The 13,103-nt window shown below is 40.3% G+C and overlaps 1 protein-coding gene across 1 annotated transcript; it reads right to left on the bottom strand.

Moving 5' to 3' along the window:
- Positions 1–10,766: 10,766 nt before the first annotated feature.
- LOC104228875 (uncharacterized) lies at positions 10,767–12,166 on the bottom strand. The gene is made up of 4 exons (XM_009781422.2): positions 12,080–12,166; positions 11,634–11,974; positions 11,093–11,163; positions 10,767–11,006 (listed from the first exon to the last, which is right to left on the bottom strand). Exons 2-4 carry the CDS (start codon positions 11,963–11,965, stop codon positions 10,975–10,977), a joined length of 435 nt encoding a protein of 144 aa, XP_009779724.1. The 5' UTR covers positions 11,966–11,974; positions 12,080–12,166; the 3' UTR covers positions 10,767–10,974.
- Positions 12,167–13,103: the final 937 nt, after the last annotated feature.

The following is a 13,103-nucleotide window of genomic DNA, read 5'->3' as shown; positions in this document are numbered from 1 at the left end:
TTTCGACGTTCATATAAATCATGAATAAGTAACATTTACTTCAAAGGTACTCATAATACACAACTCTCATGTTCTTAGTACTTGTTGGCTCGTAGTTGAAAATTAAATATTTTTAGCCACAACCATGATAGTCGGGGAAGAATGATGATAGGCCACTTCGACTCTTCTTAGAATACGTCTTTTAAGGTTGGTTTCGCATTGCACCTATATAATTTATGATCTAGTATATGTATGTATTTACTTTCATTACCGAGCCGCATTATAGACGGCCGGGTATGACACATATTGTGTAACCACTGATCAGTTGGGATTACCGAGCTTCACGTGGCCGGGTACGATTCTACCGAGCCTTTATTATGGCCGGGTATGTTATGGATATTATAGCCCCACAGAGGGATTTATTATTATATAATGTGATATATTATAAGTAGCGATAGTGAACGACGGTGTCACGAGCATACATTTATATCCATGTTGAATTTTAGTTTCCTACCGAGGCTAGTTTCAGAATTTAAATTATCTCTATGTCTCTTCTCTTGTTAATTACATTTTTCATGTTACACTTGTCGCCCTACATATTCAGTACATATTTCGTACTGACGCATTTTTATGCGCTGTGTTCATGCCCACAGGTTCGAATAGACAGAGTGGTGTGCCTCCTCAGTAGGACCCCCAGGATCAGCGTTGGGTTTCGCACTCCACTTCTTCGGAGTTGCTGACTTTGAGTCCATAGGTACTATTACAGATGTATATGTGTGGTTTTGGGCATGTCGGGGGTTTTGTCCCGCCCTGTTGAGATTGTCTTACACTCTTAGAGGCTTGCAGACTACCGGTTATTGTATATATATATTTTTCGTATCGCCCTATCGGCCTTCTGGATAGCTGTTATACTGTTGTTACAGCCTTGTTGGCCTAGTGTTTATATATATATATGTCGTGTTGGGCTCTTCTACCTGCAGGTTATTATATTTCGGATCATATCTCACGGTTGGTTCGCTCGGGCCTTCGGGCATCGGGTGCCAGCCACACCTCACAAGGTTGGGGTGTGACAAACTTGGTATCAGAGCAGGTCAGTCCTAGGGAGTCTACAAGCCGTGTCTAGTAGAGTCTTGTTTATGGTGTGTTGTGCACCACACTTATAAACATGAGGCTATTGGGCATTTAGGATTATTACTTTCTTCTTGATCTAGATCGTGCAATAGAGCCTAATCATAAGTGTTCATTCCTAATTCTCTTTTTTGTTTACCTTCTCAGTGATGCCTAACACTAGGAGACGACAAGTGGCTATGAAATTTATTCAGAGGTTGGACGAGGAGGCGGGAGAGGGCACAAGTCAGGTGCCACCTGCTAATGTAGATCAACATGAGCCACAGAATGAGGCTGATTCTCAGGCTTCCGGGGCAGTACCCCCACCAGCCCCGGAAGGGCGTAGAGGAGCTAACATACCTCCAGTCCCTCTCCCAGTTGTTCTTGATCAGGACCTAGACATGCGGAGTGTTGTACAATTGCTGACTCGAATAGTGGCCCCCCAGGCCCAACACCAGACCTTCGGTATTGCTGATAGGTCCGTGAGTGCGAGAGTTCGAGACTTTATCAACTTGGATCCTCCAGTATTTACAGGGGTTGATCCTAATGCTGACCCACAGGATTTTCTGGATCTTATGCAACGGACCTTACAAATTATACATGCCACGGATGTTGAGTCAGTGGAGTTTACTTCTTATAGACTACGTGATGTTGCTGTGACATGGTATGAGACTTGGAAGCAAACTCGGGGGCCTAATGTGCCACCAGTGACATGGAAGGAGTTCTCTGAGGCATTTTTACAGCAATATTTGCCAATCGAGCTTCGAAGAGCCCGACGAGATAGGTTCTTACACTTAGAACAGGGTAATATGAGCGTTCGGGAATATAGCATGCAGTTCAACTCTTTGGCTAGGTATGCTCCTACGATTGTTGCTGATATGAGTGATCGGGTACACCAGTTTGTTAGTGGTTTGGGGGCACACTTGATAAATGAGTGCACTACAGCTTCTCTAAACCAAGGAATGGATATTGCCCGTATTCAAGCATATGCACAGGGTCTAGAGGATCGCAAGAGGCAACAACGAGCCAATCGAGAGCATGATAGAGGGCAGCAGAAGAGGGCGCGGTTCGCAGGTAACATAGGGGAGTTTCGAGGTGGATTTAGGCCACAGTTTCCCTGGCGTCAGTCTTATCCGGCAGCCAGTGCACCGCCACAGTTTCAGGGACAGCGCCAGGATCGGACCACTTATTCTGGTCCAGGTCAGAGTTCACGGACCCCAGGTCCACAGTTTAGAGGCGAGTTCAGTCAGATGAGGCCTCAGTTTCCTAGATGTGATCGATGTGGCCGAAATCATTTTGGACCATGTCGCCAGGGTTCTGATGCATGTTATACATGTGGACAGCCAGGTCATATTATGAGACATTGTCCGATGACATGTGGAGGGGGTATGGCTCAGCCGACGGCATCTGCAGGGGCTTCTTCTTCTTCGGTACGTCCTCCTAGACAGAGTATGCAGACATCAGCTGGCAGGGGTAGGGGAAGATTTGGAGCTTTTGGTTCAGGAGGTCAGCAAAATCGCATATATGCTTTATCGAGTCGTCAGGATTTAGAGTCATCTCCGGACGTGGTTACAGGTATACTATCCGTCTTTTCTATCGATATGTATGCCTTGATAGATCCTGGTTCTACATTGTTGTATATCTCCCCCTTCGTTGCTAGTAAATGGGATAGAGAGCCTGAATTGTTGCAACAGCCCTTTGAGGTATCTACGCCAATGGGTGAGTCTGTTGTAGTTAGACGGGTATATCGAAGTTGTGACATGAAGATTCATGACCGCCATACGTTAGCAGATTTGCATGAGCTAGAAATGGTCGATTTTGATATCATTATGGGTATGGATTGGTTGGCTTCTTGTTATGCCAATGTAGATTGCTGGACAAAGATTGTTCGTTTTAATTTTCCAAGTGAGCCTATTATTGAATGGAAAGGTGATGCTGCAGCGCCTAAGGGAAAGTTTATTTCTTACCTTAAAGCTCGAAGGATGATTTTGAAAGGGTACATCTATCATTTGGTACGAGTGCATGATATGGAGGTGAAATCTCCAACCCTTCAATCGGTTCCCGTCGTGAATGAATTTCCTGATGTATTTCCTGATGAACTTCCTGGTCTTCCTCCAGAAAGAGAAATCGACTTTGCTATTGATATGCTTCCAGATACTCAACCAATATCTATTCCTCCATACAGAATGGCTCCTGCTGAGTTAAAAGAATTGAAAGCCCAGTTGAAGGATCTTTTGAATAAGGGCTTTATCAGGCCCAGCACATCTCCCTGGGGTGCACCAGTGTTGTTTGTTCGTAAGAAGGATGGTTCGTTAAGAATGTGTATTGACTATCGCCAGCTCAACAAAGTGACTATCAAGAACAAGTACCCTTTACCCAGAATTGATGATTTGTTTGATCAGTTGCAAGGTGCCAAATATTTCTCAAAGATTGACCTTCGATCCGGCTATCACCAATTGCGAGTTAAGGAGAGAGATATTCCGAAAACGGCTTTCCGGACTAGATATGGCCATTATGAATTTCTTGTGATGTCTTTCGGTCTTACTAATGCGCCAGCAGCTTTTATGGATTTAATGAATCGGGTTTTCAAGCCATTTTCTAGATATATTTGTAATTGTTTTCATTGATGATATTCTGGTATATTCTCAATCAGAAGCAGAACATGAGGATCATTTGCGTGTGGTGTTGCAGACTTTGAAAAATCAGAAATTATATGCTAAATTCTCCAAATGTGAATTTTGGTTGAATTCAGTGGCTTTCCTTGGGCATATCGTTTCCGATAAAGGTATTAAGGTAGATGGTCAGAAAATTGAAGCAGTACAAAACTGGCCTAGACCTACAACTCCTACGGAAGTTCGTAGTTTCTTGGGCTTAGCTGGTTATTATCGGAGATTTGTTGAGAACTTCTCTTCTATTGCTGCTCCCATGACAAAATTGACACACAAAGCCGTTAAGTTCCAATGGTCTGATGCATGTGAAAGGAGCTTTCATGAGTTGAAGAAACGCTTAACATCAGCACCTGTTCTAGCACTTCCGGAAGGATCTGAAGGTTATGTGGTATATTGTGATGCATCCAGGGTTGGATTGGGATGTGTTCTAATGCAGCATGGAAAAGTTATTGCATATGCTTCGAGGCAGTTGCGGAAGCACGAATACAATTATCCGACTCACGATATTGAGTTAGCAGCCGTTATATTTTCCTTAAAAATATGGCGTCATTATCTTTATGGTGTTCATGTGGATATCTATACAGATCACAAAAGTTTACAATATATATTTAAGCAGAAAGACTTGAACTTGAGACAAAGAAGATGGCTTGAATTGCTGAAGGACTATGATGTGGATATTTTGTACCATCCGGGCAAAGCGAATGTGGTAGCTGATGCATTGAGTCGTAAATCCATGGGCAGCTTGAAGCATGTAGAAGCTGGGAAATTAGAAATGACTAAAGAGATATATCAATTGGCTAACCTGAGTGTACGGCTACATGATACAGGTGACCAGGGTGTAGTAGTCCAAAATATTGCGGGGTCATCACTGGTAGCTGAGGTAGAAATGCGTCAATTTGAGGATCCGGAGTTAGTCAAAATTAAAGAGAGTATCCCTTTTCAGAAGAAGCAGTTGTTCGAGCAATCTGATGATGGAATTCTAAAATATAAAGGCCGATGGTGTGTACCTAATGTTGGGGAGCTTCGTAAGCAAATTATGACAGAGATGCACCAGTCTCGGTACTCAGTTCATCCTGGTTCAACCAAAATGTATCATGATCTTCGTCAGCTATACTGGTGGAACGGCATGAAGAAAGATATAGCCACATTTGTGGCTCAGTGTCCCAACTGCCAGCAGGTTAAAGCTGAACACCAGAAACCTGGAGGGCTACTTCAAAATATTGAGATTCCAGCTTGGAAATGGGAATCGATTAATATGGATTTCATTACAAGATTGCCCAATTCTCGCCGTAAGTTCAATTCTATTTGGGTCATTGTGGATAGGCTGACGAAATCAGCTCACTTTCTCCCAGTTAGGACCACCTATTCAGCTGAAGACTATGCGAGCCTGTATATCAAGGAAATAGTTCGGCTACATGGAGTTCCGTTTTCTATTATATCTGACAGAGGTGCCCAATTTACAGCTAATTTCTGGAGGTCTTTTCAAGAAGGTTTGGGTACTCTTGTTAACCTTAGTACAACATTTCATCCGCAGACCGACGGACAAGCCGAACGCACTATTCAGACACTTGAAGATATGTTGCGAGCTTGTGTCTTAGATTTCAAGGGAAGTTGGGAAGATCATTTACCGCTTATTGAGTTTGCCTACAATAACAGTTATCATGCCGGTATTCAGATGGCACCTCATGAGGCACTATATGGTAGGAAATGCAGATCTCCTATTGGCTGGTTTGATATTGGTGAGACAAAGTTGCTAGGACCTGAATTGGTACAACAAGATGTAGAAAAGGTAAAGTTAATCCAGGAAAGGTTGCGTACACCTCAAAGTCGACAGAAATCATATTCAGATAACCGACGCCAAGACTTGGAATTTGCTGTGGGAGACTGGGTATTCTTGAAAGTGTCGCCTATGAAGGGTGTAATGAGATTTGGTAAGAAAGGAAAACTCAGCCCTAGATATGTTGGGCCATATCAGATTGTTCAGAGAATTGGGCGAGTAGCCTACAAACTTGACCTGCCACCAGAATTAGAAGCAATCCATCCGGTATTTCACATTTCCATGCTTCGGAAATTCTTAGGTGATCCTTCTTGCATCAGCCCTATCGAGGATATTGAAGTTTCCGAGAACTTGTCATATGAAGAAATACCTATTGCCATTCTTGACCGTCAAATCCGTAAGCTACGGACTAAAGAGGTAGCCTCAGTAAAAGTACTTTGGAGGAGCAATAATGTAGAGGAAATGACATGGGAGGCCGAGGAGGACATGAAGTCCAGATACCCTCATTTATTTGAGTCTTCAGGTGATATGCCTGAGACAAACATGGCAAGTGTTGCACATATATCAACCAGTGACAGTTAAGGTAATTAAGTTATGGCTAACCTTCTTATTATCATTATTGTATAAGTAAATGGTCGGGTGAGGCCAAGTTGATGTTATTATTATGATGTGTAGCCCTGTGTGGCCTTAGATATGTATGTTTGGGCTGATGGCAGGTTTTGGATATTCATATTTATAGGGGAAACTCTGGCGAATTTTTTTTAAAAAAAAAAAATTCAGAAGTTAGGTTAACCGTTAACATTCGAGGACGAATGTTCTTAAGGAGGGGAGAATGTTACACCTTGTGTATTCGGCGTTATCATGCTGTAAATGGGATAATTCGGTAGGAAGATAATTTCTATGAGATATTTAAATGATGCGATAGTTATACGTTAAGATTGGAAGTCATTTGAGTTGTGATTAAAAATTCGACAAAGATCGCGCGCAAGTTACGGGTTTAAATTTTACTGGAATTTGGATAAAATGTTGATGACCTTTTATCTCAATATACTGGGAGTTATGGTGTGTTCTACCTACCGAATCGAAGGTCTATGAGTTTAGTTTCCAACGCAACAAACCGTTCGTTAATACGACTTCGGAGTAGAGAGATATTAACATTTTCGTACAGGGGTGCACACTGTTACGGGAACAGTGTGCCTAGTCGGGTTTAGTCAAAATTTCTTTATTTAAGTCAATTTTTAAAACAGAACCCCTGCGTTTTATCCTCTCCAAAACAGAACCAAAAACCTAGGGATTTCCTCTCAAACTTCTCCCATCCATCTAGCCAAGCATAACAACAATTTAGTCATCCTCAAGATGGAGAACACCATGGTAGCTTCGGAATCGTGAATTCTTCGGTGTTTCACTTTTCATAGCAAGACTCCGTCTTGTAATTTCGAATTTTGAGTAATTCTGGTCACATAAGGTATGATTTAACTTCCTCTTTGATCTTTGTAAACTTCTACCGTAAGAATTCTTAAGAAATAGTTGAAACCTCTATAGAAATATTCTTGATTTTCTTTAGAAACCTCTCTTAATATGGCTTGATTGTTGGGGCTGTTCTATATGATTTTATTGTGTTGTTTGGATCTGTGAAGACATGGATGGAATTCTGTTGATGAGGAGATGTAGTAAAGTAAAATTTGGTGGTGTGTTGGGGGGAAATTAATCTACAAAAGAGTCTACAAATTCATGGCCACAAGTTGTTCGCGTAAATGTCTAAATGAAGAATTATTTAAGCTATGAGCTTGAATTTGATTTTGAATGGTTTGTATTATGTAGGAAATCATTCCTAAGGCTTTTGAGGTCTTGGAAACAGTATATAACTCCATCGACAAGGTATGTAGGGCTTTCGCTATACTTTTCGGCATGACTAGAATTCGAATAAACGTTTATCGAATTGTCTCGTCGGATTCGAGTTATTTCACCTTCAACTTATAAAGATGCTTAGACCTGATCTTTTCTCATAGATTGCTTACTCTAGAGGATATCTATGAATTCTCGGATTTCCTTGTTCCTTGCTTAAAAAGAACTAGAGCCTTTTACTCGTTCTCCTTTCGACGTTCATATAAATCATGAATAAGTAACATTTACTTCAAAGGTACTCATAATACACAACTCTCATGTTCTTAGTACTTGTTGGCTCGTAGTTGAAAATTAAATATTTTTAGCCACAACCATGATAGTCGGGGAAGAATGATGATAGGCCACTTCGACTCTTCTTAGAATACGTCTTTTAAGGTTGGTTTCGCATTGCACCTATATAATTTATGATCTAGTATATGTATGTATTTACTTTCATTACCGAGCCGCATTATAGACGGCCGGGTATGACACATATTGTGTAACCACTGATCAGTTGGGATTACCGAGCTTCACGTGGCCGGGTACGATTCTACCGAGCCTTTATTATGGCCGGGTATGTTATGGATATTATAGCCCCACAGAGGGATTTATTATTATATAATGTGATATATTATAAGTAGCGATAGTGAACGACGGTGTCACGAGCATACATTTATATCCATGTTGAATTTTAGTTTCCTACCGAGGCTAGTTTCAGAATTTAAATTATCTCTATGTCTCTTCTCTTGTTAATTACATTTTTCATGTTACACTTGTCGCCCTACATATTCAGTACATATTTCGTACTGACGCATTTTTATGCGCTGTGTTCATGCCCACAGGTTCGAATAGACAGAGTGGTGTGCCTCCTCAGTAGGACCCCCAGGATCAGCGTTGGGTTTCGCACTCCACTTCTTCGGAGTTGCTGACTTTGAGTCCATAGGTACTATTACAGATGTATATGTGTGGTTTTGGGCATGTCGGGGGTTTTGTCCCGCCCTGTTGAGATTGTCTTACACTCTTAGAGGCTTGCAGACTACCGGTCATTGTATATATATATTTTTCGTATCGCCCTATCGGCCTTCTGGATAGCTGTTATACTGTTGTTACAGCCTTGTTGGCCTAGTTTATATATATATATATATATATATATATATATATATAGTTTATATATATATATATATATATGTCGTGTTGGGCTCTTCTACCTGCAGGTTATTATATTTCGGATCATATCTCATGGTTGGTTCGCTCGGGCCTTCGGGCATCGGGTGCCAGCCACACCTCACAAGGTTGGGGTGTGACAATACCAAACAAGAGCCATAAAAGCATGTTGAATCTCAACGCTCCAGCTTTCATTCCCAGGTACTCTCCAGTTGCTGCTCTAAAAGTCAAGGATGTAGTAGCTGGAAACATAGTTCAAAATGCAGCCACATCTAGTAACCAGATTGATCGAGCTGGTCGAAAGTATGGGCAACAGCAGCTGAATGCAAACACCTCAGGAGCTATAGTCACACTTCCAACTGGTGGACAGCAGCAGCAGGATACAACGCCACCAGCTATCACTTTGCAGGATGGAAAGTTGCTTGATGCATTGCAACAACAGAATGAAAACAATGCAGGAGCAACAGTAACTTCTTCAACTGCTGGACAACAACAGTTATCTATAAGGGCACCTGTTATCACGATGGAGGACAGAAAGCTACTTGATGCAATGGTAAGTTCTAAGCCCCTAAATTCTCTAAATACAAATCAAGTTGGTAGCACTGGGCGTGGGGATTGGACCAGCAACCAGGTGAAAGGCACAAAACAAAGTCAAAACAAGGCAACTATGGTTAACAGACAAGATGGAAATGGTTTGATGGCACAAGAATTTTTACAAGACATGCCAGATCCAGTATCTGTGGGTAGAGATATGTATGAGGAAGGAGAAGAAGATGCAGTTTTGAAAGAATGCCGCGCACATGCAGCAAGAAAATGTGATTTATCACCTATGCATAGCGGAAAAAATAGGAAATCTCATACAAGGAAAAATAGTTGGGACGACAAGGTTAATGATTTTTTAAATGTTAGGCGACCTCCAATGAGAGTTGCCAAACAAAAGCAGGCTGCCCCAACTACATCAACGAGGTCCAACCGTTCAAAAAAGAAAGGATGATTTTTGAATACATTTTGAACACGGTTGAGGAAAACAACAAAGAATTACAAATTGAAGATTTTACAAGTTTGCAAAAGAAGGGACATGAACCAAATTGGTACTTCATTCTATTATACCACTTTATTAGTATTCTCATTTGTAATATCATCACAGAGTATGTTATAAATTCTGTGATGATCATTGAATATTTGGTACTCTCCAGTTTTTATTTTTTACATGCGTGCTAGTAGGTGAGACCTTTTCTCTGCCTCAATAGGATTAGTAGGGTAAGGTTTAGCCCGGTTTGAGTTGCCTTGGTACTATGCCTTTGGAAAAATATCCACATGGCTATGAGATTATATGCCCTCGTGAGACTTTGCCGGCAGCTACACCATGAATCCTCTACATGAGGCTGCCATCATAAGGCAATGTGAGGCGCAGATGAGTGATTATATAGCCAAGGCATATGGGTAACAATACTGGTGTTATTGTCCCCCTTATTTGTACTGTTCCTAATTGTTGTATTTTTCTTTTCTTTCATTAATAAAAAATTAGCCCTAGGCGCTTGCCTTGCGGATTGCCAAAAAAAAAAAAAAAAACTTGCAAGCTGGTTTAGCCCAACATAAATGAAAGCTTTATCCACATTGCTTCTTGTTTTTTATGATCTTCCAGTCAAAACTGTAAACAACAATGACCAGTACTCTCTTTTGGCCCGGGAATTTCGTAGCAAAAGCCATACTGTTTGTCCCACAAGCAAAAGGTTGTGACACTGTTGATAGTTCAATCGTAGTTATACATCCACTTGCTAAGTAGAACCTAGTCAATTTACAAATGTTTAGTCACATATGTTGTAACAGACTAACAGTATGGCAGAACTACTTTTAGTGCCAACTACAAAAGCTGCAGCTTGACTAAGAATATTGATTCTCAAAGGGAGGATAATATAATACTAGTTTGAAATTGAGACGCGATTATTGCTGTTTAAAGGAAGTTGGGAAGACTCATCTAAGCCGCTAGCCACAGTCAACAGCACTGGATTTAGGATTTAGAGTCAGTGTCTGGTTCTATACATATATATATATATACTTTCTTTTATTTTTTTCGTACACATATAAGGTCCGAGCCTAAGCTAGCAATTCCTTCAATAGGATACATAACATTAATCATTGGACTACCCCTACAAATGCAGTTGTTGAAACTTGAAAAACAGAAAGAATGCAAAATCTGAAGGGATTTCATTCATAGAACAATTTGCGAAGTTACAATGCAGTTAGATTTAGAAACCCTTCTTTGAGAAACTACAAGGAAATGCTACTAAACACTGTTAAAGAAAGGAAGAAAAGAAAAACTAGAAGGAAAAGAAAGGTTATTGAGGGTTATGTGTTCTGGTACATTTCAGTTATAACTTCATGTCGCCGCGCTCAATATAAATTACTTTCTCTCAGATCACCTCCTGAAAAACATAGAAATGAACAAGATGTTAGTAAATAATAATGCTGTTGGAAAAAGTAAACTGTCGATTGTGCAGTATCAGCTCACCAAAATCCCTAGGTGTTTTGCATTTATAACATTCTGCTCTACTGGCGTAGTTGTGCATACCACATCCTAATCTGTCAGACAAGATCGAAGACAGTTATTTCAGTTAAAAGGAGTGTAGTATGTCAGTAGTAAAAGGAGGATATTTACGGCAGGCTAACAGTCAGTGTAAAACTAGTCAATTTTGTGATGAATCCTCATAATACAATGTTTTCTAGGAGTCCTAGTCTTATCGGAGATTTATATGCCAGCAGAAAATATAGTGAACTTCTAGTACTTTTTAATTTTTATTTGTACAATACTGGTATGAGATGAGTTAAGATTGAGCGATAAGATTAATGAAGATTCATATAACCGACCCCAACTTGCTTCAGATTGAGGCATAGGTGGTGTTGTTGTTGTTGCAATATTAGTCAGATGAGCTTAAATGGAGAGACATGAACATTTAGGATTCATACAGTTAAGCCTATTTTGCTCGGGATTGAGCCATAGTTGTTATAGAGTAAGTGAACTGCATGGAAAATGTAAGTAAATGTGAACTAACCCGCTGCATATCCAATCACCACTCTTCCAGCCAGGAACAGAACTTGCATCATATCCATAACCTGTTGATGCCATCATTCCTGCCCCAATCCCATAATAATCGCTTTTTAAGGCACCACATCTATAGCAGTTTGTTCGACTCGCATAGTTGTGAGAACCACAGTTCATGGCACTGCAATACCAGTCTCCGGCTAAGACTTCTGTTTTGTTTAGTCCATACATGGCAACATCAGCCGGCGTTGCATATTTAGGGCAGCTGCATCGTTGGCATGCATCCCTTTTCTTGAAATTTATATGTTGGCATGCAGCACACATCCAATCTCCACTGCTCATTTTATCTACCTGAATATGAACATAAAAAGATGATGAGAACAAATTTTCATATGGGAAGTAAAGTAGGCCATATGAAAAGAACTGCAGAAGGAAAATAAATCATCGATGCCTTACCTTGTGATGAACTAGACGTAAACTTGAAGCTCAACAAATGGTTTGCTGGAGGTGGTAATTTTGATGAATGGTCTGAGGAGGTTTATATAGTTGGAAAACCTCATTAATGGGGCCCAAAGTTTTCTTTTTGATCAGTTGCGAGCTTCAGACGGTTCCTTAAATAGGAACCACAAGATAGCACAAATATTCCAAAAAATAATTGGATAAACCTCCTACTTTCCTTTTTTCTTGATCGCAGAGGTATGGCTCTCTAATGGGATTTCACATGCATGAACATGACGACTACACCAACAACAACAACGACACAGTAAAATCCCACTAGTGGGGTATGGGGAGAATAGTGTGTACGCAGACGTTACCCCTAAGGTCTGCGTACACACTACCCTCCCCAGACCTCGCTAATGAGATTTCACTGAATTATTGTTGTTGTCATATTCATGCATGTGAACGGGGTGGATGCACGTTTACCCAAGCAATGTCAAAATTTTGCTATATAGACATGCAAAAAAACAGAACTATAATATAAAATATAAATGACTTTTATGGCATAAAGCAGGCATTGGGCATAGTGGTGAGGTTGCATTTTTCTTGCTTGATGTCTGGGAATCGACCTCAGAAGAAACCATTTTTTGTTTTCAAATTTTTTAGCATGGTCCTTTTGAAAAAAATAGAGAGTTGGAACCCTCAATTTCATCATAAAAATTAATCAATTAAACTTGACTTCCATGTTATATAAGTGATTAAAGAAAATGTTTGAATGCATAAAGGAAGTTATTTAAGCATATACTCCTATAACAGTGCTATCTGTACATCATCTAGAATCTTAATTTAAAAAGATTTTTTAATTTTTGCGATTTTGCAAATTTTAAACAAACTTCTTTGCTATCGTAATTCTAAACTTCTAATCTCTTTCGCTATTTGTCCCACAATTTATTCATTTTTCCTTAAATATCAACACCACTTGCTAAAAGTTCTGCAACGCCCTTGCATGCGAAGCACTATTTTCTTGCATAAGTCCAGTAAT

The sequence above is a fragment of the Nicotiana sylvestris genome, chromosome 6 (genome assembly GCF_000393655.2).
Source record: "Nicotiana sylvestris chromosome 6, ASM39365v2, whole genome shotgun sequence".
In the NCBI taxonomy this organism is placed as follows: Eukaryota; Viridiplantae; Streptophyta; class Magnoliopsida; order Solanales; family Solanaceae; genus Nicotiana; species Nicotiana sylvestris.
The sequence above is the reverse complement of the archived record's forward strand: the minus strand, read 5'-3'. Positions and strand labels throughout refer to the sequence as shown.

Bases quoted from the DNA above. Each gene is read 5' to 3' on its own strand.
- LOC104228875 (XM_009781422.2), bottom strand. From the start codon at position 11,965: ATGAGCAGTGGAGATTGGATGTGTGCTGCATGCCAACATATAAATTTC. The intron at 11,164-11,633 runs GTTAGTTCACAT...CTTGTCTGACAG, and splicing joins GGTGATTGGATATGCAGCGG to ATTAGGATGTGGTATGCACA. The intron at 11,007-11,092 runs GTGAGCTGATAC...TATGTTTTTCAG, and splicing joins CAAAACACCTAGGGATTTTG to GAGGTGATCTGAGAGAAAGT.